The 26,059-nt window shown below is 57.4% G+C and overlaps 3 protein-coding genes and 1 long non-coding RNA gene across 5 annotated transcripts in view; 3 read left to right on the top strand and 1 right to left on the bottom strand.

Annotated features, from left to right (window-relative positions):
• Positions 1-2,732, top strand: part of EEF2 (eukaryotic translation elongation factor 2) — a 97,359-nt gene extending 94,627 nt beyond the window's left edge. The window contains exons 13-16 of the mRNA XM_050770174.1: positions 648-1,001; positions 1,210-1,392; positions 1,473-1,605; positions 2,059-2,732. Coding sequence (XP_050626131.1) covers positions 648-1,001; positions 1,210-1,392; positions 1,473-1,605; positions 2,059-2,252 — 864 coding nt within the window. The 3' untranslated portion in view covers positions 2,253-2,732. The remainder of the gene's footprint in view (positions 1-647; positions 1,002-1,209; positions 1,393-1,472; positions 1,606-2,058) is intronic.
• Positions 1-25,194, top strand: part of DAPK3 (death associated protein kinase 3) — a 98,120-nt gene extending 72,926 nt beyond the window's left edge. The window contains exons 2-10 of one of the 2 annotated variants that reach the window (XM_050770408.1): positions 6,261-6,340; positions 7,531-7,686; positions 19,782-20,142; positions 20,428-20,557; positions 20,878-20,926; positions 21,152-21,178; positions 22,489-22,641; positions 23,560-23,605; positions 24,025-25,194. In XM_050770408.1, the coding sequence (XP_050626365.1) occupies positions 7,625-7,686; positions 19,782-20,142; positions 20,428-20,557; positions 20,878-20,926; positions 21,152-21,178; positions 22,489-22,641; positions 23,560-23,605; positions 24,025-24,561 (1,365 nt within the window). In that variant the 5' untranslated portion in view covers positions 6,261-6,340; positions 7,531-7,624 and the 3' untranslated portion in view covers positions 24,562-25,194. Of the gene's footprint in view, positions 1-6,241; positions 6,341-7,530; positions 7,687-19,781; positions 20,143-20,427; positions 20,558-20,877; positions 20,927-21,151; positions 21,179-22,488; positions 22,642-23,559; positions 23,606-24,024 lie in introns of those variants that run through there. The other variant, XM_050770409.1, reaches the window with a different exon arrangement.
• LOC126942871 (uncharacterized) overlaps positions 1-26,059 on the top strand; it is a 224,222-nt gene that overhangs the window by 93,294 nt on the left and 104,869 nt on the right. The gene's annotated exons all lie outside the window — the stretch shown is intronic.
• PIAS4 (protein inhibitor of activated STAT 4) overlaps positions 1-26,059 on the bottom strand; it is a 175,026-nt gene that overhangs the window by 67,557 nt on the left and 81,410 nt on the right. The window lies entirely within an intron of this gene.

Consider the following 26,059-nt stretch of genomic DNA (forward strand, 5'->3'; position numbering starts at 1 on the left):
TTTTGTGGCAAAGTTTCGCTCTGTTGTCCAGGCTGGAGTGCAGTGGCGCGCTCTCAGCTCCCTGCAAGCTCTGCCTCCCGGGTTCAAGTGATTCTCCTGCCTCAGCCTCCCAAGTAGCTGGGACTACAGGTGCCCACCATGCCTGGCAAATTTTTTGTATTTTTAGTAGAGACTGGGTTTCACCGCATTAGCCAGGATGATCTTGATCTCCTGATCTCTTGTTCCACCCGCCTTGGCCTCCCAAAGTGCTGGGAGTACAAGTGTGAGCCACCGTGCCCAGCCTCCAGGGCTGTTTTTTGAGTTAACTCAGAGACAGCTCATCTTGCTGTTTTCTGTCCACAAACACAGCTGCTCTGGTGGGATCGGGCCAGGCCTGCTCCAGACCTTGTTTCTTTCCTGTTAATGCTTAAAATTCCGCAAGCCTGTGATTTCTGTGCTGGAGAGCTCAGTGGAGCCCCTGCTGCTTGTCCTTGCGGGGAGTGAGATGTCCTTGGTGGTGCAATACTGATTCCACTTGGTTCTGATTGATGTGGCTCTGCCAGACTGTATTAGGTCTGCCTTACTGGGAAAAGCGTTTAAGGATGCCTTTGCGTGTAAGGTCCCCTCTTCTGACAGGCAAGTGTGTGACCTTCCTCCTCTTTCTGCAGAAATCTGACCCGGTCGTCTCGTACCGCGAGACAGTCAGTGAAGAGTCAAACGTGCTCTGCCTCTCCAAGTCCCCCAACAAGCACAACCGACTGTACATGAAGGCGCGGCCCTTCCCCGATGGCCTGGCCGAGGACATCGATAAAGGCGAGGTGTCTGCCCGCCAGGAGCTCAAGCAGCGGGCACGCTACCTGGCCGAGAAGTACGAGTGGGACGTGGCCGAGGCCCGCAAGATCTGGTGCTTTGGGCCTGACGGCACCGGCCCCAACATCCTCACCGACATCACCAAGGGCGTGCAGTACCTCAACGAGATCAAGGACAGTGTGGTGGCCGGCTTCCAGTGGGCCACCAAGGAGGTGAGGCACAGCTCAGCACATGCAGACCACACCCATTTCCAGGCTCTAGAGGGACCTTATGATCCTGCCTGCTGAGTCAGGGACCCTAATGGGGCCAAGGCGGGCAAGGCCCCAGGTCCCCTTGGTGGAGACTTGCAGGACTTGGCAGGTGGAAGGCAAGCAGCCGAGATGCATTCGGCCCTTGACAGCGGCTCTCCCCCTCCCTCAGGGTGCGCTGTGTGAGGAGAACATGCGGGGTGTGCGCTTCGACGTCCACGATGTGACTCTGCATGCTGACGCCATCCACCGTGGGGGCGGCCAGATCATCCCCACAGCGCGGCGCTGCCTCTACGCCAGCGTGCTGACCGCCCAGCCGCGCCTCATGGAGCCCATCTACCTTGTGGAGATCCAGGTGAGGTCTGCCTGCCTGCCGCTGACCCTGCCACCGTCCTGCCCAGCAGCCGCTGACAGCTTCTCTTTCCCTTCTGGCAGTGTCCAGAGCAAGTGGTCGGTGGCATCTATGGAGTTTTGAACAGGAAGCGGGGCCATGTGTTTGAGGAGTCCCAAGTGGCCGGCACCCCCATGTTTGTCGTCAAGGCCTACTTGCCTGTCAACGAGTCCTTTGGTGAGTGTTTACCCAGCGTGGCCTGCAGAGCCCGGCAGGCTAGTCTGGGGACCAGAAGCCCAGTAAGTTTAGCAGGGTGTTAAAGGAGGTGTCCTGATGGGAGCAGGTGATGGACTTAGCAGGTGGCCCAGCTTCTGACTGCTTGTGACCCCAAATCACTGAATTCACAAGGGAGGGACTCTCCTATTCCCAGTGTGAGAAGGGCTCTGGGCCTGGAGCTCTGAAGGCTTAGGCCTCCTGCCAGTAGAGTAGCTGAGCTATAGCACAGGGTCATCCCGAACAAGCAGGGACTGAGGCCTTTGAGCAGGCCCTTGGTGGAGTGCTGGGCACCAGGCCGAGTGTCTGGTCTGCAGGGTGACTTGGGCTGAGGAACTAGCCTGAGCTCCCGACAGGACTTTCCTCCGTCCTGCCACCTTCCTGGCAGCCCAGTGAGCCTTTTGCTTCCCTCTGCAGGCTTCACCGCTGACCTGAGGTCCAACACAGGCGGCCAGGCCTTCCCGCAGTGTGTGTTTGACCACTGGCAGATCTTGCCCGGAGACCCCTTTGACAACAGCAGCCGCCCCAGCCAGGTGGTGGCTGAGACCCGCAAACGCAAGGGCCTGAAGGAAGGCATCCCGGCCCTGGACAACTTCCTGGACAAATTGTAGGCGGCCCTTCCTGCAGCATCTGCTGCCCTGGGGACTCGCAGCACCCACAGCACCACGTCCTGGAGACTGTCCCGACACAGCGACGCTCCCCTGAGAGGTTTCTGGGGCCCGCTGCGTGCCATCACTCAACCTTAACACTTGATGCCGTTTCTTTCGATATTTATTTCCAGAGTCCAGAGGCAGCAGACACGCCCTCTTAGCAGGGACTTTTACTGGGCTGGTCGGGGAGGGGGAGGTGGGATGGGACACCCAACACTTTTTCCATTTCTTCAGAGGGAAACTCAGATGTCCAAACAAATTTTAACAAACGCATTAAGAGGTTTATTTGGGTAAATGGCCCGTAGTGGCTTTTGCCCCGGAAAGGGGAAAGGAACAAGCGGGTAGATGATTTCTAGCAGGCAGGAAGTCCTGTGCGGTGTCACCATGAGCACCTCCAGCTGTACTAGTGCCATTGGAATAATAAATTTGATATGGTGGTGACTCCGTTCTGCGTTTTTCACCGTGTCTTCCTAGGGGAGCAGGGCTGCCCAGTACCGGGCTTACCAGAGCCTAGAAGGGGACCCGGGCCCTAGTTAGGTGCAGCCTGGGGCTGCCTCGGTGTGTTAGGTGGAACGTTGTGGAATGGTTGGAATGCCCTACCCCTGTGTCAGAGAAGCAGCTGCCAGCTGCATGGGTCTGCTGAGCATTTGAAGTGCTCAGGGAATTAGCGTGGCAAAGAATTATAAGATGTCACTTTGAATGCATTTGGATGGCCCTGTGGAGTGAGGGGCACCGGATTGAACTTGGCAGACTTCAGCAGCCCTCTGAATTGCTGACAAGCTCACGCGTTCTATCCACCATCAGGATTTTCTGTGGTCATCCCAGTCCTGACTAGTTTGCTAGAAATCCATTTGCTTGCTTTGAAACTTTTTTGTGAGATGGAGTCTCTGTTTCCTAGGCTGGAGTGGAATGGCACCATCTGCTTACTGCAACCTACACCTCCTGGGTTCAAGCAGTTCTCCTGCTTCAGGCTCCTGAGTAGCTGGGATTACAGGCGTGTACCACCACGCCCAGCTAATTTTTGTATTTTTAGTATTTTTAGTAGGGACGGGGGTTTCACCATGTTGTCCAGGATGGTCTCGATCTCTTGATCTTGTGATCTGCCTGCCTTGGCCAACTATAGGCGTGAGCCACTGTGCCCGGCCTTTTAAACAACGTTTTAGAGGCAGAGTCTTGCTGTTTTCCAGATGGGTGTAGTGCAATCAGCTCTCTGCATCCTCCACCTCCTGGACTCTCCTGCCTCAAACTGCCAAGTAACTGGGACTCCAGGCATGTGCCACCATGCCCAGCTAATTTTTATTTATTTTGAGAATTTTTCTGTGGCCTGGTTGGTCTTGAACTCCTGACCTCAAGTGATCTGCCTGCCTCGGCCTCCCAAAGTGCTGGGAATTACAGGTGTGAGCCACTGTGGCGTGTTGCCCAGGCTGGTCTCCCTCCTGGACTCAAGCAATCCTCCTGCCTCAGCCTCCCAAAGTGCTGGGATCTCAGGTGTGAGCCACCACACCTCATTTGTTCTCTAAATGGTGCCAAAGATGTGAGGAGGCCTAATCTTGTCAATGCTGGTAAGAAAGTTAACATGATCATTTTCTGCGTGTTTCTGTGTCCTCAGGAAGGCAGGTGGGGACTGTGAAGTAGCACTGTGGGGTTCCTGGCAAAGCAGGGGGCACTCTGGCCCCGCACTGCCAAGGCCAAGCCTCAGCTGAGGCTTTGCCCACATGTAGGTATGCCTGAGGTTTGGCTTCGCTGTTGAATTTGGGCTGTAACTGAACTATGTTTCCCAGCAGTCAGGGAAATTGTAGGCGGCTTGGATTACTGTGTTTTGAGAGTGAGTCTCGCTCTATCGCCCAGGCTGAACTGCAGTGGCGTCATCTCTGCTCACTATAGCCTTTACCTCCGGGTTCAAGGGTTCAAGTAATTCTTGGGCTTCAGCCTCCCAAGTAGCTGGAATTACAGGTGCCTTGTTGCCATGTCTGGCTAATTTCTGTATTTTTAGTTGAGATGGGGTTTTACTGTGTTGGCCAGGATGGTCTCAAACTCTCGACTGCAAGAGAGCAGCGGCCTCAGCCTCCCGAAGTGCTGGGGTTATAGGTGTGAGCCACCATACCGGGTCCTGTTCTGTTTTTTTTTTTTTTTTTTTTTTTTTTTTTTTTTTTTTTGAGACGGAGTTTCGCTCTGTCGCCCAGGCTGGAGTGCAGTGGTGCGATCTCTGCTCACTACAAGCTCTGCCTCTTGGATTCACGCCATTCTCCTGCCTCAGCCTCCTGAGTACTTGGGACTACAGGTGCCCGCCACCACACCTGGCTAATTTTTTGTATTTTTAGTAGAGACGGGGTTTCACCGTGTTAGCCAGGATGGTCTCGATCTGACCTCATGATCCTCCTGCCTCAGCCTCCCGAAGTGCTGGGATTACAGGTGTGAGCTACCACGCCCAGCCTCTGTTCTTTTTTAATAGTACAAAAGTTAAGGTGGTATGTGGCTCACTTCAAGCTCCGCCTCCCGGGTTCATGCCATTCTCCAACCTCAGCCTCCCGAGTAGCTGGGACTACAGGTGCTCGCCACCACACCTGGCTAATTTTTGTATTTTTTAGTGGAGACGGTTTCACCATGTTAGCCAGGATGGTCTCCATCTGACCTCGTGATCCACTGGCCTCGACTTCTCAAAGTGGGATTATGGGTGCGAGCCACCACACCTGACCAACCCATTATATGTTGAAAACGTAAATAAAAAATGTAAAGGCCGGCTTGTGGCTCACACCTGTAATCCCAGCATTTTGGGAGACCGAGGCAGGCGGATCACAGAGATCAAGGATTGCTTGAGCTCAGGAGAGACCAGCCTGGGTGACATGGTGAAAGCCCGTCTCTACTAAGAATAGGATAACTAGCCGGGCTTGGTGATGGGCACCTGTAATCCCAGCTACTTGGGAGGCTGAGGCACGGGAATCGTTTGAACGCGGGCGGTGGAGGTTGCAGTGAGCCGGATACCTCCACTGCACTCTTGCCTGGGTGACAGAGTGACACTCTGTCTCAAAAAATTAAGTTACCTCCCAGTGTTGTCAGTTGGCACATACTAAGTCTCAATACAATGCTTGCTGTTACCCTTTTTTTTTTTTTTTTTTTTTTTTTGAGACGGAGTCTCGCTCTGTCGCCCAGGCTGGAGTGCAGTGGCGCGATCTCGGCTCACTGCAAGCTCCGCCCCCCGGGTTCACGCCATTCTCCTGCCTCAGCCTCCCGAGTAGCTGGGACTACAGGCGCCCGCCACCACGCCCAGCTAATTTTTTTTTGTATTTTTAGTAGAGACAGGGTTTCACCGTATTAGCCAGGATGGTCTCGATCTCCTGACCTTGTGATCCGCCTCTCTCGGCCTCCCAAAGTGCTGGGATTACAGGCGTGAGCCACCGCGCCCGGCCTGTTATCCTCTATTTTGAGACGAACAGGAGCCCTGTGAATGACAACCCCGGATTGGCCTCATTTGCATTTTAAGTATTTAGAATGTGGGTAACAGTTTTCAGAGGAGGAAACTGCCACATAGGGCCTAAAGCATTCCCGGGGTCCACTCCAGGAGCTGCCATTCGCGCTCAGCCACAGGTGAACCATCCATTCGCGCATCCGGTGCTCTGGGAAGGCAGGAAGCGGGATGTAGGGCTTCAGCTTCACTTCTCTAGCTTCAGCACCAGGGTCAGAGGAGAGGCGGGCGGGGCGATCAAGGGGCCAGAATTCGGCCTTTTTTCCGTCCGCGGCCCAGCGTCGACTGCAGCCAATCAAATCAGGGATGGCGAGTCCTCAGCCAATGGCGAGGCTGCATCCGGGTGCGGGGGCCGAAAAGGCAGCTGGGGGCGGGGCGTTGAGGTGCGGCGCGAGCGGCGGGCGGATCGGCCAATAGGCGGCGGGAGGACCGGCCAATAGGCGGCGGGATCTGCTTCCCGGGGGCGGGCACTGGCGAGTGTGGTGACGTCGACGCAGGCGCGTCGCGGCGCCGGGGCGCGGGGCTTCTGGAGGAGGCGGTGGTGGCCAGCGAGGCGGCGCCGGCCGTGGACTCCGGTCGACGGAGGGTGAGGAGCGGACTCGGGCCGAGACTGAAGGGCTGGGTGGGTTCGGAGCGGCGCTCCGGGGGCCCGCGGAGGACGAGGGAGGGAGAGAACCTGAGGGGCTGGTAGGTTTGGGGACCCATCTGGTTGACTGGGCCGGGGAAGGGGCTCGGCCGGGCCTGCGAGGGGCGTGGCGGCACCAGGGATGCTGGAGCGGAGCCTTAGGGATGGGGAAGGCCTTGGGGGCGGTTCTGCAAAGGTAGCCATTGGGGTCTGCCTAGGGGCTTGTGCGGAGATTTGGGGCGAGAGGGGGTGGAGGACGGTGGAGGACACTCAGATGGTGTCCTTTTTGGAGGCCCGTTTTGGGGGGTAGGGGAGACTGTGGTTGGGGGACTTTGATACATGAAGCGGGGAGGAAGAGGTTAATCTTGCGAGGACGGTGGAGGTCAGCGCCGGAGGGAGGCAAAGTGGGCTTGCAGGAGCGTGGAAGGCGTCGTCCAGTTCCTGGAAAATTCAGAATTGGAGGGAGTCAGAGATGGTTAGGGGTGGGCGGGGGTGTTCCATCGATGAGGTTCTTCAGAGACCTACCGAGGGCAAGGACAAGGGAGGGGTTAAGGTAGTAACTTAACTTGAGAATTTTGACCAGAATGGCAGCACTTTGGGAGGCCGAGGTGGGACGATCGCTTGAGCCGTGGAGTTCCAGGCTGCAGTGAGACACGATTGCACCACTGCACTCCAGCCTGGGCGACGGAGCGAGACTCCTTCTCAAAACAACAACAACAAAAAGAAGTAGACTTGAGAACTTCGTTAAGACATTGGCCAGGGAGTAAGGTAGCCCTGGGATTTGAGGTTGAGGGGAGCGTGGGGAACGTGCAGGAATGGTGGGGGATTTTGGCTGAGCAGGTTGGGAGAAGTCTAGGAGAGGCAAAGAAAGGCGCCGGCAGCGTCAGGGAAGTCAGAATTATGTGTCTGGAGAGTTTTGTGGGGTGAAGGTGGCCCAGTGGGGCTGTTACTAACCTTTTGAGTGGTTATGGGGCTTTAAAAGAGGTGACATGACAGGACCCAGCCCACTAAACACAGCACCTCTATGAGGAGTCTGGAGCTTCAGAGTGGAGAGGTGGGAGGCTTTGTTTGGTAGGCAGGTCTGTCCATTAATCTAGGAGAAAAGGGTGGTGTCTCAGTTCCTCACTTCTCTCTTTCCCTGTCTCCTCCAGGGTCACCATTAGGGGACTCCTGAGGTCCTGTCTCCAGGCTGCGGTGACTACACTTTCTCTGGAGTGGAAGCTGCTGGAAGGCAGACGGGCCGCCATGTCCACGTTCAGGCAGGAGGACGTGGAGGACCATTATGAGATGGGGGAGGAGCTGGGCAGGTGAGCTGTCCGCCCCCACGGCTGGGCTCCAGGGATAGGAGGGAGGCGCTGTGGGGTTTTCTGAACAGCAACTCTCCTTCCTGTTCTTTATCCTGTATCTTGAGAAGGAATGAGTCAGTACCGTGTGCTGGTGGAACAAATTTGGGCGGTGGAGTCAGACAGCCCTGGCTGTGAATTCCTGCTTGTGAATCGTCAGTTTCCTGTGGGGAGGAAAGTAATTGAGTCTTTACAGCAGCCAATACCGTGCCTGGCATGGGGCACCAGAGCAACAGATGCCAGCTGCTTTTGTTATTAAAAGGTGTGTCTTCTGCCTGGGCAACATAGCAAGACTCCATCTCTACAAAAAATAAAAATGAAAAAAATTAGCCAGGTGTGGTAGCTCATGCCTGTAGTTCCAGCTACTAGGGAAGCTGAGACAGGAGGATGGCTTGAGCCCAGGAGTCGGAGGCTGCAGTGAGCTATGATTGTGCCACCGCACTGCGGCCTGGGCAACACAGTAAAACCCCATTTATTTAAAAAAAAAAAAATTCTCCGTGTGTGGATCGTCTTTTGTGGGAGGCCCTTGAGTTTTTTCCTAGCTCTTGGATATTTAAAGGAGGGGGAGGGAGGGGCGTGTCTCCCAGCTGCGCCCACACCTCTGTCAATTGTTTAACATTCTTGTGGGAAAAAGCAGAGGTTTCCTCTTCCAGGGAGGCAGCCGATTTCCTGCCTGTCTGGAGCTTGTAGGGTCCCCTGAGACCCCGCCCCCTCCAGACCAGCCAGACACCACTAGGCCCTGCCTCCTTTTGTAGAGCCTCCAACCTTATTTGGTGAGTTTGCTGCTGGCCAGCCTCCCTGGAGCCGCCCCATGATGTCACCAGAAGGGAATGTAAATAACTGAGCTCTGTGTCAGGCCGGGGAGAGTGCTGCGGCCCTTTTGGGATCCTGAGGTCCCTCCTTCAGGAATTTCCTCCCTTAGTGGCAGAGAAGGCACGCCCCCTCCTCCCATAGTGACTTCTCCTGCTTCAGTGTTGAAAATGTGTTAGGACCCCTGCCAGGGGTCATTTGGCAAAAGTCAGCAAAATTCAGCCAAATTGATTATGTCTATTTCTTTTAACCCGCTGATTTCACCTCTAGGAAGTAATTCTTTGGAAAAATGTAAATACATGAATGGAATGACTTAAGACTGGGGTAGTTGCTAGAACAACGTTTACCAGGACAACAGCCTTTTTTTTTTTTTTTTTTTTTTTTTTTTTTTTTTTTTTTTTTTTTTTTTTTTGAGACGGAGTCTCCCTCTTATCACCCAGGCGCCCGCCACCTCGCCCGGCTAGATTTTTGTATTTTTTAGTAGAGACGGGGCACCGTGTTAGCAGGATGGCGATCTGACCTCGTGATCCACCCGTCTCGGCCTCCCAAAGGCTCACTGCAAGCTCCGACTTTTTGTTTTTTTTTTTTGAGACGGAGTCTCCCTCTATCACCCAGGCTGGGTTTTCACACCAAGCTTCTCCTCCCGGGTTCCTCATTTTCCTGCCTCAGCCTCCCCAGCAGCTGGGACTACAAGCGCCTGCCACCATGCCCTGCTAATTTTTTTGTATTTTTAGTAGAGATGGGATTTCACCGTGTTAACCAGGATGGTCTCGATCTCCTGACCTCATGATGCGCCCGCCTCAGCCTCCCAAAGTGTTGGGATTACAGGTGTGAGCCACGGCACCTGGCCTTTTTTTTTTTTTTTTTTTTTCTTGACACTGTTTCATTCTGTCGCCTAGGCTGGAGTGCAGTGATAAGATCTCGGCTCACTGCAACCTCGGCCTCTTGGGTTCCAGGTATTCTCCAGCCTCAGCCTCCCGAGTAGCTGGCATTATAGGCGCCTGCCACCACCCCCAGCTAAATTTTGTATTTTTAGTAGAGATGGGGTTTCACCATGTTGGCCAGGCTGGTCTCTAACTCCTGACCTCAGGTGATTTGCTTGCTTTGGCCTCCCAAAGTGCTGGGATTATAGGCGTGAGCCACTGCGCCCTGCTGGGAACAACAGCCTCTTAAATGGCCCCCCAAACCACTGCATCAGGGCTGGAATAGGATGCAGCTCTTAAAAAGAACCAGGCAGGGCCGGTGTGGTGGTTTCCGTCTGTAATCCTAGCGCTTTGGGAGGCCAGAGCGGGAGGATCGCTTGAGCCCAGAACTTCAAGACTAGCCTGGGTAACATAAATTGACCCCATCTCTCAAACGAACAGAAATTCATAATTAAAAAAAATATTTAGCCTTCTGTTTTTGCTGTGAAGACTTGGACGTCTGGTGTGTATTTCATGTCACAGTTCTTCCCAGGACTGGCCACACCTCACGGGTTTGACAGCTCTGGGTGGCCAGTGTATGCCGTTCTGAGGGCACTGCTTCAGGTAGTGGTCTGGAACGTTCTCAGAGACACATAAAGTGCAAGATGAAGGCCCAGAATGCAGCATAACTTGCTGTAATTTTTTTTTTTTTTTTTTTTTTTTTGAGATGGAGTCTCACTCTGTTGCCCAGGCTGGAGTGCAATGGTGCAATCTCAGCTCATTGCAACCTCTGCTTCCCGGGTTCAAGCGATTCTCACGCCTCAACCTCCTGAGTATCTGGGACTACAGGCGCTTGCCAACACGCCTGGCCAATTTTTTTGTATTTTTATTAGAGATGGGGTTTCAACATATTGGCCAGGCTGGTTTTGAACTCCTGACCTCAAGTGATCTTCCCGTCTTGGCCTCCCAAAGTGCTGGGATTACAGGTGTGAGCCACCACACCCGGCCTAATTTTTTTAAACTGCAAGCACGGACTGCCTGTGCACCCTCATGTCTGCTGTCCTGATTCATTTACTCAGGAGTCAGCGCGTGCTGCAGCCCGTGGGCCAAACCCAACTGGGGCAAACACTTCTTTTTCCCTGACACTTGATTTTATTTTATTTATTTATTTATTTATTTATTTTTTGAGACGGAGTCTCGCTCTGTCGCCCAGGCTGGAGTGCAGTGGCCGGATCTCAGCTCACTGCAAGCTCCGCCTCCTGGGTTTACGCCATTCTCCTGCCTCAGCCTCCAGAGTAGCTGGGACTACAGGCGCCCATCACCTCACCCGGCTAGTTTTTTGTATTTTTTTTTTTTTTTTTAGTAGAGACGGGGTTTCACCGGGTTAGCCAGGATGGTCTCGATCTCCTGACCTCGTGATCCACCCGTCTCAGCCCCCCAAAGTGCTGGGATTATAGGCTTGAGCCACTGCGCCCGGCCTGACACTTGATTTTATATGGTCTGCAAGCTAGGAATGGTTTGGAATTTTATTTTTTTTTTTTTTTTTTTTGAGACAGGGTCTCACTTTGTCACCGAGGCTGGAGTATAGTGGTGAGATCTCTGCTTACTGCAGCCTCGACCTCACGGGTTCAAGCAATTCTCCTACCTCAGCCCCCTAAGTAGCTGTAGCCGGGACTACAGGCTCCCGCCACCATGCCACGCCTGGGTAATTTTTTTGTATTTTTTGTGCAGAGGGGGTTTCACCATGTTGGCCAGGCTGGTCTCGAACTCCTGACCTCAGGAGTTTGATCCACCCACCTTGGCCTCCCAAAGTGCTGGGATTACAGGTGTGAGCTACTGTGCCCAGCCCACATTTTTTTTTTTTTTAATTGAGTCGGAATCTGGCTCTGTTGCCCAGGCTGGAATGCAGTGACTCGATCTTGGCTCACTGCAACCTCCGCTTCCCAGGTTCAAGCAATTCTCCTGCTTCAGCCTTCCAAGCAGCTGGAATTATAGGCGCCTGCCACCATGCCTGGTCAATTTTTGTATTTTTGGTAGAGATGGGGTTTTGCCATGTTGGCCAGGCTGGTCGCGAACTCCTGACCTCAAATGATCTGCCCGCCTCTGCCTCCCAAAGTGCTGGGATTACAGGCATGAGCCACTGTGCCTGGCCCCAGCCCACACTATTTTTTATTTATTTATTTTTTGAGACGGAGTCTTGCAGTGTCGCCCGGGCTGGAGTGCAATGGCGCGATCTCAGCTCACTGCAGTCTCCATCTCCTTGGTTCAAGCGATTCTCCTTGCCTCAGCCTCCCGAGTAGCTGGGATTATAGACACCCTCCAGCACGCCTGGCTAATTTTTTTGTATTTTTAGTAGAGAAAGGGCTTTCACTATGTTGGCCAGGCTGGTCTCAAACTCCTGACCTCGTGATCTGCCCGCTTTTGCCTCCCAAAGTACTGGGATTTCAGGCGTGAGCCACCGTGCCCTGGCTTCCCAGCCCACATTTTTAAACATCACAAACCCTATCAGTAGAAATCGTCAGTGTGTAGGCCACGCTTGGGCCGTGTCTGGGTTGTGGCAGGCACTTAAGAAGTGGTTTGGGGCCGGGCGCGGTGGCTCAAGCCTGTAATCCCAGCACTCTGGGAGGCCGAGGCGGGCGGATCACGAGGTCAGGAGATCAAGACCATCCTGGCTAACACGGTGAAACCCCGTCTCTACTAAAAAAAAAATACAAAAAACTAGCCGGGCGAGGTGGCGGGTGCCTGTAGTCCCAGCTACTCGGGAGGCTGAGGCAGGAGAATGGCGTAAACCCGGGAGGCGGAGCTTGCAGTGAGCTGAGATCCGGCCACTGCACTCCAGCCTGGGCGACAGAGCGAGACTCCGTCTCAAAAAAAAAAAAAAAAAAAAAAAAAGTGGTTTGGGAGTGATACCTGAGACCATCATTGAGGAGGGCTTGCTGTGTCCCCCACCTGCGCTGGGGGCCAGGGAAGTTACAGAGAAGCGAAGCAGGTGGGCTCGGCTCTCGGAGTTTCTTTCCTGGTTGGGGAGATCAAGCACCTGTAGAGTTCCACCTGTAGAGGAACTGAGAGCATGCTGGTGGCCTTGCCTCTATGGGGCAAGTCCGTCTGTGGCCAGAGAGACCGGGAGCTGTTGGAGGTGGGCAGCTGTGGTCTGGTGTTGCTGTAGGAGGACTCAGTGGCAGAACCTGAAATCCCGTTGGCAATAGCAAAACAGGGAAAGGCGTGGTTTACGGAACCGGGGAGTCCAGGTGTGCGGCGGCCGCAGGTGTGGCTGGGTGCTGGTGTGTGCAGTGCCCTGTGTCCCCCGGGCCGAGGTCCACTCCAGCGTGGAGGAGGCGCCCTGGCAGAGTGAGTGACAGGGCTTACGTGCCACCCGCAGTGCCTGGTGGCTCCCCTCTCCTGGCCTGATCTGTTCTTAGGCAGCATTCTACATGGTGGCCCCTGCCGCGAGCCCGAATCCCAGCCCAGCAGAGGGAGAGAGAGAGGCTCTCTTCCGGGCAGGCGTTCGAGCCGTGTGGACTGGATCGGTCTCTTTGGGCTGGGGGGTGTGGTTTTCTGTTTGTCCAGGTCCAGTCATGTCCCCTTCCACCCCTTTCCTGGACCACTGAGTCCCACGGACTGGGAGTGAGCAGTAAAGGCTGCCCTGGGACAGCTGGGTCTATTAGGAGACCGGGTGGAGCTGGGAGCTGGGCAGGCAGAAGCCCGGTGCCCAGCCCCAGGTGCCCGCTTCCTGTGACAGCACCTGGGCTCTGGAGCCTGCAGCACCTGTTTTGAAGGTTTGAATCCTCCCGCCGCTGGCTGACTGCATGTCCTCGGGCTAGTTGCTTTCCTTTTCTCAGCCTCAGTTTCTTTAAAATGTGAATAGTGGCCAGGTGCAGTGGCTCCACCTGTAATGCCAACATTTTGGGGGGGTGGAGTGTGAGGATCTCCTGAGGTCAGGAGTTCCAAACCAGCCTGGGCAATACAGCAAGATCTTGTCTCTACAAAAAATAGAATGAATAAATTAGGTGTGGCAGCATGTGCCTGTAGTCCCACCTACTTGGGAGGGATCGCTTGAGCCCAGGAGTTAGAGACCAGCGTGGGCAACAGAGTGAGACCTCATCTTTACAAAAAGAAAAAAAAAATTAACTGGGTGTGGTGGTGTGTGCCTGTAGTCCAAGCTGCTTGAGAGGCCGAGGCAGGAGGATTGCCCGAGCCCAGGAGGTCGAGGCTGCAGTGAGCCATGAATGAACTACTGCACTCCAGCCTGAGCAACAGAACCAGACCCTGTCTCAAAAAAACAAAAAAAAAGGGTGGGTCTAGCCCTTGCTTTGTAGGGTTAACTCGGAGATGGATGGAAATGACACCAAGACAGCCTGGAACTCAGACCCTCCAGTGATCAGCCCCGGGTGGGGAGGAAGCGTGGACCAGATCAGCCCTGCAGTGGGGGAGGAAGCGTGGACCAGATCAGCCCTGGGTGGGGAGGAAGCGTGGACCGGATCAGCCCCGGGTGGGAAGGAAGCGTGGACCGGATCAGCCGTGGGTGGGAAGGAAGCGTGGACCAGATCAGCCCTGGGTGGGGAGGAAGCGTGGACCGGATCAGCCCCGGGTGGGGAGGAAGCGTGGACCGGATCAGCCCCGGGTGGGGAGGAAGCGTGGACCGGATCAGCCCCGGGTGGGGAGGAAGCGTGGACCGGATCAGCCGTGGGTGGGGAGGAAGCGTGGACCGGATCAGCCCCGGGTGGGGAGGAAGCGTGGACCGGATCAGCCCTGGCTGGGAAGGAAGCGTGGACCGGATCAGCCGTGGGTGGGGAGGAAGCGTGGACCGGATCAGCCGTGGGTGGGGAGGAAGCGTGGACCGGATCAGCCGTGGGTGGGGAGGAAGCGTGGACCGGATCAGCCCTGGCTGGGGAGGAAGCGTGGACCGGATCAGCCGTGGGTGGGGAGGAAGCGTGGACCGGATCAGCCGTGGGTGGGGAGGAAGCGTGGACCGGATCAGCCGTGGGTGGGGAGGAAGCGTGGACCGGATCAGCCGTGGGTGGGGAGGAAGCGTGGACCGGATCAGCCCTGGCTGGGGAGGAAGCGTGGACCGGATCAGCCGTGGGTGGGGAGGAAGCGTGGACCGGATCAGCCGTGGGTGGGGAGGAAGCGTGGACCGGATCAGCCGTGGGTGGGGAGGAAGCGTGGACCGGATCAGCCGTGGGTGGGGAGGAAGCGTGGACCGGATCAGCCCTGGCTGGGAAGGAAGCGTGGACCGGATCAGCCGTGGGTGGGGAGGAAGGTGGACCAGATCAGCCGTGGGTGGGGAGGAAGCGTGGACCAGATCAGCCCTGGCTGGGAAGGAAGCGTGGACCGGATCAGCCGTGGGGGGGGGAGGAAGCGTGGACCGGATCAGCCCTGGCTGGGAAGGAAGCGTGGACCGGATCAGCTGTGGGTGGGGAGGAAGCGTGGACCGGATCAGCCGTGGGTGGGGAGGAAGCGTGGACTGGATCAGCCCTGCAGTGGGGAGGAAGCGTGGACCGGATCAGCCGTGGGTGGGGAGGAAGCGTGGACCGGATCAGCCGTGGGTGGGGAGGAAGCGTGGACCGGATCAGCCCTGGGTGGGGAGGAAGCGTGGACCGGATCAGCTGTGGGTGGGGGGGGAAGCGTGGACCGGATCAGCCCTGCAGTGGGGGAGGAAGCGTGGACCGGATCAGCCGTGGGTGGGAAGGAAGCGTGGACCGGATCAGCCGTGGGTGGGAAGGAAGCGTGGACCGGATCAGCCCTGCAGTGGGGGAGGAAGCGTGGACTGGATCAGCCCTGGGTGGGGAGGAAGCGTGGACCGGATCAGCCGTGGGTGGGGGGGGAAGCGTGGACCGGATCAGCCGTGGGTGGGGAGGAAGCGTGGACTGGATCAGCCCTGCAGTGGGGGAGGAAGCGTGGACCGGATCAGCCGTGGGTGGGGGGGAAGCGTGGACTGGATCAGCTGTGGGTGGGGGGGGGAAGCGTGGACCGGATCAGCCGTGGGTGGGGAGGAAGCGTGGACCGGATCAGCCGTGGGTGGGGGGGGAAGCGTGGACCGGATCAGCCCTGGGTGGGGAGGAAGTGTGGACCGGATCAGCCCTGGGTAGGGAGGAAGCGTGGACTGGATCAGCCCTGGGTGGGGAGGAAGCGTGGACTGGATCAGCCCTGGGTGGGGAGGAAGCGTGGACTGGATCAGCCCTGGGTGGGGGGCAGTGTGGACCGGATCCGCCTTACAGTCGGGGAGACAGTGTGAACTGGATCCGCCCAGGGTTGGGGGGCAGTGTGGACCGGATCTGCCCTGCAGTCGGGGAGGCAGTGTAGACTGGATCTGCAGTGGGTGGGTAGGACCACAGGCTACTGCTGACCCGACTCACTGGGGGTGAAGGAGCATGGACACGCTTCTTTTGCGCCTGTGTGTGTGTGCTAATTATGTTTTGTAGAGATAGGGTCTCACTGTGTTACACCCAGTCTGGACTCGAACTCCTGACCTCAAGTGATCTTCCCATCTCAGCCTCCCAAAGTGTTTGGATTACAGGCATAAGCCTCTGCACCCAGCCTCCTCTTTATTTTTTAGTTCAGGTTGGAATAACACTAGAGGGATAAAATCTGCGTGTTTAAAAAGGAGGCAGCCCGGCCAGGCGTGGTGGCTTATGCCTGTAATCCCAGCACTTTCGGAGGTCAAGGCAGGCAGATCACTTGAGGTCAGGAGTTTGAGACCAGCCTGGGCAACCTGGTGAAACCCCATCTGCACTAAAAATATAAAAATTAGCCGGGCGTGGTGGTGCGCGCCTGTAATCCCAGCTACTTGAGAGGCTGAGGCAGGAGAATCACTTGAACTCAGGAGGCAGAGGTTGCAGTGAGCCGAGATCGCACCACTGCACCCTAGCCTGGGTGACAGAGTGAGACTCTGTCTCAAAAATAAATAAATGAATAAATAAATAAATAAAGAGGCAACACGTCCAGATATTCCGAGTTCCTGGCACGCGGGTACCACTGGATTTGGATGCTGTGGCCGTGGGAGTCCTCCTGCGATAGGAGGTGGAAGTATTACCGTCAGCCTGGTGGGTGCAGGCAGAGGGGAAGGAGGAAGGAGCTCCAGGTGCAGGGAGTGCTACAGCAAGGACGGCGCCAGGGTGGGAGCAGAATGTATGCAGGGGGTGTTGTGTTGCAGGCGGCCTGGGCTGGGTGGGCCGAGTCTGAGGGAGCAGAATGTATGCAGGGGACGTCGTGTTGCACGCAGCCTGGGCCGGGTGGGCCGAGTCTGATGAGGACTGCCTCGCTTTCCTCCCACCTCTGCCCTTGGCTGTCAGCGTGAGGCTCCTGCAGCCGCTGTAACAAACCCCACAAGTGAGTGCCCTGGATGACCATGGCTTCCCTCGGGGGTTCCGAGTCTACCGTGGACCCACAGGGCTGGGCCCTCCTGGAGGCTCCAGGGGGGAATTCGGTTCCCACCTTTCCCAGAGTCTAGAGGCACCTGCTTGGCTCTCGGGGACTCCTTCCTTCCCCTTCACAGCCACAGCGCAGCCTCTTCCAGTCTCTCTCTGACTCTCATCTCACGAGGATGCTACGAGGACACTGGGCGCCGGATTACCCAGGATGCTCTCCCGTCTCCAGATCCTTAACCTCATCCCATCTGCCGAGCCCCTTCTGCTGTTAAGACGCCATCTTGGCAGGTCCCAGGGGTTAGCACGTGGATGATGTCTTTGAAGGGGCTGTTATGTTTAGTCTCCCCCATGATCAGTAATAATTGGGCACCTCCCCTTGCCCATCTCAAATGTCCCTGCCTCTGACCCCCGGCGTGCAGAGCATGTCCCTGGTGGCCCGCCATGGGAGTTGTTACCAGCACACCCTGACCTGGGTCTCCTGGAGGTGCAGTGAGCACACATTGTTTATCTGTGGCCCTCCATGCTGCTGGGACGTGAGGCCCGGAAGGACAGGCCCACGCCCAGCCCATGGCAGCGACTCCAGCGCCTGGAGCAGGGCTTAGGCCTTTTGTGTCTGGCGTGATGTCCTCAAGGTTCCTCCATGCTGTGGCCCGTCGTGGGGCTTGTTCCTGTTCGTGGCTGGCTCGGGCTCCGGTGTGTGGATGGGCCACCCTGTGTTGACCATGCTTCCGCTGACGGGCTTTTGAGCTGTCTCCACCCGCGGCTGCTGTGGCGGTGCTGCTGTGAGCGTCCCTGTGGAAGTTACCGCGTGGACGTGTGTGTGCGTTTCTTGTGGAGATCCCGGGAGTGGAATTGTGGGTTACGTGGAAACTCCGTGTTGAAGCTTCCGAGGGGCCAGGCTGTTTCCACAGCTCCACCCGGGCGCGTGCGGCTCCGGCCCCACATCCTCACTCTGGTCTCTTGTCTCGTGAACATGCGTGTTTCTTTCCCTCTGTACGCTGAGTAGGGAGCTCTTTCGAGGTCAGTGGCGTAGATTTACGAAAATGGTGAAATGAATTCTGCGGTGACTAGTTTGGTCAGGATGGAACTGCAGCAAATAAAAAGCAAACCCTCCCTCTGTGCGCACGCCCTCAACCCCCCTCCTGGGGGCCTGCTGCGGACAGGCTGCTGTGTAGCCTCGGGACCTTTCTGACGAAAAAGACCGTGTTCTCCGCCTCACGGAGTGGGTGACGTCACGAAGGTCTCTTCTTGTCCACACGTAAAGAGCTGGCCTATTCTTTCTTGTGACTGAGTAAAATTCCCCTGGATTAATCCAAATCTCTCCCAGTTCCCGTTTATTTCTTTTCAGTTATTTGTCTGGAAATGAGTGCCTCTCTTTTTTTTTTTTTTTTTTTTTTTTTTATTAGAGACAAAGTCTCACTCTGTCGCCCAAGCTGAAGGGTGGTGGTGCGATCACAGCTCACTACAGCCTTGAATTCCTGGGCTCAAGTGCTTCTGTCTCAGCCTGCCGAGCAGCTGGGACTGCAGGTGCACCACACACCTTGCTCTTTGTTTGTTTTTTTGAGACAGAGTCTCGCTCTGTTGCCTAGTCTGGAATGCGATGGCGTGATCTCAGCTCACTGTAACCTCCGCCTCCTGGGTTCAAGCAATTCTCCTATCTCAGCTTCCCAAGTCACTGGGACTACAGGCGCCCACCACCATGCCTGGCTAATTTTGTATTTTTATAGTAGAGACAGGGTTTCACCATGTTGGCCAGGCTGGTCTTGAACTCCTGTCCTCAAGTGATCCGCCCGCCTTGACCTCCCAAAGTGTTGGGATTACAAGCATGAGCCACTGTGCCTGGTCACCTTGGTTATTTTTTTAAATTTATTTTTATTATTTTTATTTATTTATTTATTTATTTATTTGACACGGAGTCTCGCTCTGTCGCCCAGGCTGGAGTGCAGTGGCCAGATCTCAGCTCACTGCAAGCTCCGCCTCCCGGGTTTACGCCATTCTCCTGCCTCAGCCTCCTGAGTAGCTGGGACTACAGGCGCCGCCACCTCGCCCGGCTAGTTTTCTGTGTTTTTTTTTTTCAGTAGAGACGGGGTTTCACCGTGTTAGCCAGGATGGTCTCAATCTCCTGACTTCGTGATCCGCCCGTCTCAGCCTCCCAAAGTGCTGGGATTACAGGCTTGAGCCACTGCGCCCGGCCTTTGCTTATTTTTTAGTATTTCTTTTTTGTAGGGATGGGGTCTCACTGTGTTGCCCAGGCTGGTCTCAAACTCCTAGGCTCAAGCTATCCTCCCTCATCAGCCTCCCAGAGTGATAGAATTACGGGTGTGAGCCACTGCACCTGGCTCAGTTCTCTCTTTATTTTTTAAATTTACTTTTATTTTTTTGAGACAGGGTCTTGCTGTGTTGCCCAGGCTGGAGTGCAGTGGCGCCATCTCAGCTCACTGCACCCTCTGCCTCCCGGGTTCAAGCGATTCTCCTGCCTCAGCCTTCTGAGTAGCTGGGATTACAGGCGCCCGCCACCAAGCCCAGCTAATTTTTTGTATTTTTGGTAGAGGCGGGGTTTCACCATGTTGGCCAGGCTGGTCTTGAACTCCTGAGCTCAAGTCATCGGCCCGCCTGGAACTCCCAAAGTGCTGGGACGACAGGCCTGAGCCACCGTGACTGGTCCCCCCTCAGTTCCCTCTTGATATGCATTGAACTCTTCGTTCTTTCACTTTTCAATAATATGCTGGTGCCATATGGTGAGTGCTGGCTCTGCACTCGCCTCCGCACACCTGCTGGGCATAGCCCTGTGATGGGTGGGAACGCTGCGTCTGATGGTGCGGGACTCTGGGGAATTGCTCTTTGAGAAGGCGTGGAGTCTGCTCCCCTGCAGCGACTGGCTCATGTCTTTCGATGTGCCTGGTGCAGGGCTGCGCCCAGAGGAGCAGGTGGAGGTGGCGGGGAGCCAGCCACCCCCACTCACTCACTCCCCTTCCTCCAGCGGCCAGTTTGCGATCGTGCGGAAGTGCCGGCAGAAGGGAACGGGCAAGGAGTACGCGGCCAAGTTCATCAAGAAGCGCCGCCTGTCATCCAGCCGGCGCGGGGTGAGCCGGGAGGAGATCGAGCGGGAGGTGAACATCCTGCGGGAGATCCGGCACCCCAACATCATCACCCTGCACGACATCTTCGAGAACAAGACGGACGTAGTCCTCATCCTGGAGCTGGTCTCTGGCGGGGAGCTCTTTGACTTCCTGGCGGAGAAGGAGTCGCTCACGGAGGATGAGGCCACTCAGTTCCTCAAGCAGATCCTGGACGGCGTCCACTACCTGCACTCCAAGCGCATTGCGCACTTTGACCTGAAGGTGAGCCCCGTGGGGCCGGCCAGTGTGGGGGCGGGGAAGAGCCTGGAGAGCACCTCTTGCGTGTGGGGGTGAGGGTGGGGGGAGCTTGGGAGCGTGGGGGTGAGAGTGGGGGGTGTGTGGGGGTCAGGTTGGGGGGAGCATGGGGGTGAGGGGGGGAGCGTGGGGGTGAGGTTGTGGGGAGCGTGGGGGTGAGAGTGGGGGCTGCATGGGGGTGAGGTTAGGGGGAGCGTCGGGGTGAGGTTGGGGGAGGCCCGTGCTTTCCCGCTGAGCCCCCTCCCGCCCCAGCCGGAAAACATCATGCTGCTGGACAAGAACGTGCCCAACCCACGCATCAAGCTCATCGACTTCGGCATCGCGCACAAAATCGAGGCGGGGAATGAGTTCAAGAACATCTTCGGCACCCCAGAGTTTGTGGGTGAGGCCCTGCCCAGTGGGCAGCCCAGCCTGGGGAGGGTGGTCTGGGGCTGCCTGCTGGGCATGGGGTGGGTCATGCCCGGCGCCAGCTGCCGCTTCCATAGCCCTGAGGCTGCCCCTCTTGGGCCCGGCATTGCAGGAGGTCAGGGCCTCCGTTTGGTGCAGCCCAGCTGTCCTACCGTCAGGCCCTGAGGGCCAGCTCTGCCGCATTCCTGCCCCAAGGGCTGTGATGTGTTGAGCCTTGACCCCGTGCCTGTGTCGTGAGCCTCTTCCTTGGCCCGTGTGTCCCCAGTGCCTGATCCACATCTCCCTGTTCTGCAGCCCCAGAGATTGTGAACTATGAGCCGCTGGGCCTGGAGGCGGACATGTGGTGAGTGTGCCACCCCCTCCCCCGGGCCTCCCTGCTGTCCTGGAGCGCAGGCCAGCGCTGCAGCTGGGGATGAAGCGGGGCCTTGCTGCTGCTCGAGTATGGGGGGACCATTGCCCTAGAACAGGGGCTCTGGACGCCCTCGTCCTAGGAGGGCAGGCGGGGCCCTGCACTGGGAGGGGAGGCGGCCCCACACCGCACTGACCTCTTCCTCTTGTCTGTCCCCAGGAGCATCGGCGTCATCACCTACATCCTGTGAGTACCTGGTGGGGGCCCCTCAGCTGTGCAGCACAGCTGGCACGGGTCCCGGGCTCCGTGTGTTTCATGCGGATGCTGGGGTTCCCCAGCCTGGCTGTGACCCATCACGGGTGCTCAGGGTATACCGGGTGAACGGATGAGTGATTCTCTGTGGCTGCTGTTCCAGAGGCTTCTGAAGAGTTCTGAAGGCAGGACGCTCACAGAGCACCTGAGCAGGCCCCGGGTTCGGGGGTGTGTATGCTCCTGTCCCTGCTGCTGCTAGGGAGGCCAGCCTCCTCAAAGTGCAAGGAAGGGACCTGGCCCCAGGCTGGGTTTTGACTCCTCCCTGGGCCACACATGGGCCTGCCGTTGTTTATTATTTTTATTTGTTGAGACGGGGTCTTAGCTGTTGCCCAGGCTGGAGTGCTGTCCTAGCTCACTGCAGCCTGCACCTCCCAGGCTTAAGCAGTCCTCCCACCTCAGCCTCCCGAGTACCTGGGACTACATGTGCACACCACCATGCTCGGCTTTTATTTATTTATTTATTTTAACGGAGTTTCACTCTTGTTGCCTAGGCTGGAGGGCAGTGGTGCGATCTCGGCTGTGGACTGCAACCCCCATCTCCCGGGTTCAAGTGATTCTCCTGCCTCAGTCTCGAGTAGCTGGGATTACAGGTGCCCATCACCACACCCAGCTAATTTTTGTATTTTTAGTAGAGATGGGGTTTCACCATGTTGGTCAAGGCTGGTTTTGAACTCCTGACCTCAGGTGATCTGCCCCCCTCGGCCTCCCAAAGTGCTGGGATCACAGGTGTGAGCCACCATGCCCGGCTGGCTAATTTTTTTTTTTTTTTTCTTTTTTTTTTGAGACGGAGTTTTGCTCTTGTTGCCCAGCATCAGGCTGGGAGGCAGACGCTGTCGGGCCCTCTTGCTGCTGGGCTGTTGACCTTGATCTCTTGGCTAAGGTGTTGTCAGCTTGGGCTCCCCCCTGCAGTTACCCTCCTCCCCTCGGCGTTCCTGAGGACTGGGGTCTTTCGGGTCCTGCATCTGCACAGATACTTCGAATCTCCAAGGAGACCCTGCCCGTTCATTGCTGCTGCTGTCAGTGTCAGGGTGTGGGGGTGGATTTTGAATGCCTATTGGGTGGTGGCTGGGATCGTTGCGGGAAGATTCTAGGGGCTCAGGAATGTGAGTGGCCCAGGCCCCTGCTGTCAGCCTGTCGTCTGTGCTCTGCCTGTCGTGGGCAGAACGGAGTTGGGGGCAGCCGGGGAGGTGGCACGGTTGTGGTGGGACCCCAGGACCCCACTGAACCCCGTGCCCGTCTCACAGCCTGAGCGGTGCATCCCCGTTCCTGGGCGAGACCAAGCAGGAGACGCTCACCAACATCTCAGCCGTGAACTATGACTTCGACGAGGAGTACTTCAGCAACACCAGTGAGCTGGCCAAGGACTTCATTCGCCGGCTGCTCGTCAAAGATCCCAAGTACGAGGGGCCAGCAGAGGGCACGGGGTGGGACATGGGACACGGGCCCACTCCACCCATGGAGGCTGCAGGGGACTCTCCTCCCAGCGCCACCTCCCTGCGGCTGGGGATCAGACATGGCTTCGCTCTTGGGCTGGAGAGAGGAAACTGATGGCGCAGGTTGGCCATTGCCATGGTTTTTCCTTGAGACGGAGTCTCGCTCTGTCACCTAGGCTGGAGTGCAGTGGTGCGATCTCAGCTCACTGCAGCCTCCGCCTCCCGGGTTCAGGATATTCTCCCATGTCAGCCTCCTGAGTAGCTGAAATTACAGGTGCCCGCCACCACACCTGGCTAATTGTTGTATTTTTAGTAGAGACGGGGCTTCACCGTGTTGCCCAGGCTGGTCTTGAGCTCCTGACCTCCAGTGATTTGCCCGCCTTGGCCTCCCAAAGTTCTGGAATTGCAGGCGTGACACACTGTGTCTGGCTGCTTGCCGTGTATTTAACAAACTTTTAGTTGCCAGTGTGTAAAATAAGGTTCCATGTAAAATTCCAGGTGACTTGTTTTCCTGTAAACACTTAGAATCCTGGCAGTGCTGAGCCCTCACTCATAGGGCCTTCCTGGGCCTCTCCTGACCTCCCCGGGCCTCCCTGGGTGTCCCCAGGCCTCCCCAGACCCCCAGACCTCCCTGGGCCTCCCCGGCCACCCAGCCTCTCTCTCGGGCACCTGGGTTTGCTACTCCAGCCTGAAGTCTCGGCTCTCTCCACCGTCCCCCAGATAACCCTGCGCTCCCTGAAGTCCCGTTGTTCAGCTCCTGTGGTTGGCTGAGCAGAGGCTGGGGGGTGACTTTAGGGCTTTTGGGGGTCCTGGGAGTCAGGCATCCGCGGGAGGACGGGACAGATGGTGCAGGTGTAACTAACCAGGGCAGGGGTCTTCCAGGCAGAGAATGACCATTGCCCAGAGCCTGGAACATTCCTGGATTAAGGTAAGTGGAGCGGGGGGAGTTCCCTGGGCTTCCCGCCTTGGCCTTCTCACTGGGGTCCGGATGGCCTTCAGCATTTAAGGCTTGTGGATGTGACAAACCCCAGTGGCTGGGAAGGGTCCCCAGAGGAGTGGGCCTGGGTGGTGGGGGTCGGGTCCTGGGCGTGGGACATGTGGCACCCGACAGACCTGGTGGCGTCCTCGGCTGGTGTGTGTCCAGCAGGGCTGAGACTCCCAGGGCCAGGGCTGCAACGTTTTTCTCGAGGGAGCACTTTTGGCTTGGCATTGGGCCGGGCAGTCTCTGTCATGAGGCGTTGACTCGGCTGCCGGATGAGCCCCTGAACCTCAGTTCACACTGGCAGGCGGGGGCTGGCAGGGCTGGGTGGCATCGCGGGGACCCCCTCAGGCCTCCCTCCCTCCTAGGCCATCCGGCGGCGGAACGTGCGTGGCGAGGACAGCGGCCGCAAGCCCGAACGGCGGCGCCTGAAGACCACGCGTCTGAAGGAGTACACCATCAAGTCGCACTCCAGCATGCCGCCCAACAACAGCTACGCCAACTTCGAGCGCTTCTCCAAGGTGCTGGAGGAGGTGGCGGCGGCCGAGGAGGGCCTGCGTGAGCTGGAGCGAAGCCGGCGGCTCTGCCATGAGGACGTGGAGGCGCTGGCCGCCATCTACGAGGAGAAGGAGGCCTGGTACCGCGAGGAGAGCGACAGCCTGGGCCAGGACCTGCGGCGGCTGCGGCAGGAGCTGCTCAAGACCGAGGCACTCAAGCGGCAGGCGCAGGAGGAGGCCAAGGGCGCGCTGCTGGGGACCAGCGGCCTCAAGCGCCGCTTCAGCCGCCTGGAGAACCGCTACGAGGCGCTGGCCAAGCAGGTGGCCTCCGAGATGCGCTTCGTACAGGACCTGGTGCGCGCCCTGGAGCAGGAGAAGCTGCAGGGCGTGGAGTGCGGGCTGCGCTAGGCCTACTGGGATGGGCCAGGCCCCAGGACAGCTGGAGCTCGGCCTTCGGTGGGGGCGCTTACTTGGACGCTGCTCCTCCTGTCCCGTTCCAGCCCTTGTACACCGCCCCCAGGCTGGAGGCGGAGTGGGAAGAGCTGGAGGGCAAGGGTGGGTGTGGGACGGGGCTGCTTCTCTGCACAGCCTCCAAGCCGGCCTTCACCTTCGCTCCTGCATCATCAATGACGCTGGGACCCTCCAGGCAGCGTGGCCTCTGGCGCTGTGAGGGTTGGGACCCAGGATGGGACTGGCTACCGAGGCACAGCGGCCGTCCGAATGCAGCCCTGGCCCAGGCCCAGGCCTGGGGGAGGGTTTGCGGGCAGTTTGGCGGGGTGCTGCCCGCTGCTGCCACTGGCCCAGGAGGAGGTCGTGGGACAGCGAGGGTGGGGTAGACGGCGGACAGGCAGTCCCCGCACTTCTGGGTGGCGCCGGGCTTGGTGGGGTCTTCTACCATGTGCCCTCCTTGCTGAGGTCGGTTCCCTGGATGTGGGGTCTTCTGCTGCGGACTCCTCCGCGAGCCCCGTCATGGCGCGTGTGCAGGCCTAGACAAGAGCGGCCCTGTGCAGCCAAGAGAAATAAAACACCGGCTTCCAGATACGCAGCGTGTTGTGTGCTTCAGACCTTGGCAGGGGATAAGCAGCCTTTGGCCTCCGGGGATGTGCCCTCCGAGGCTTTCATGTTTGTCTGTGTTCCCTGCCTGCCGCTGTGCTCCTTGGGAAGAAGGGGACAAAGTTGGGTGGCCTCGCAGACCCTCACGGTGTCCTGGGAGCTGCTGCATCTTGGTCTCTGGCACCCCTGGGTGTTTGGATTGCAATGAGATGGAAGCTCCAGGCCGCCGAGGTGGATCAGAGCCATTTCTTGTCCTTTTGCGCCTTACCAGATGCTGCTGTGTCCCACGTGGGAGCCCCTGCCCCGCCTGGAGCCACAGGCCAGTGGCCTTGGAGGAGCAGGCTCAGCACAGCCACTGGGTCTCACTCACACGTGGTTTCAGAGAGTGCCCCACCCTGCTCGGCCTTCCTGAGGAGGTTTGTTTTTTTTTTTTTTTGAGATGGAGTCCCGCCCTGTCGCCCGCTGGAGTGCAGTGGTGTGATCTCGGCTCACTGTAACCTCCGCCTCCTGGATGCAAGTGGGTCTCCTGCCTCAGCCTCCCAAGTGGCTGGGATTACAGGCGTGCATCACCACACGTGGCTAATTTTTGTCTTTTGTTTTTGTTTGAGATGGAGTTTTGCTCTTGTTGCCCAGGCTGGAGTGCAATGGCACGATCTTGGCTCACTGCAACCTCCACCTCCCAGGTTCAGGCGATTCTCCTGCCCCAGCCTTCCAAGTAGCTGGGGTTACAGGCATGTGCCACCACGCTGGGCTAATTTTGTATTTTTAGTAGAGGCAGGGTTTTACCATGTTGGCCAGGCTAGTCACGAACTCCTGACCTCAGGTGATCTGCCCACCTCGGCCTCCCAAAGTG

This window comes from Macaca thibetana, chromosome 19 (assembly GCF_024542745.1).
Source record: "Macaca thibetana thibetana isolate TM-01 chromosome 19, ASM2454274v1, whole genome shotgun sequence".
Classification (NCBI taxonomy): domain Eukaryota; kingdom Metazoa; phylum Chordata; class Mammalia; order Primates; family Cercopithecidae; genus Macaca; species Macaca thibetana.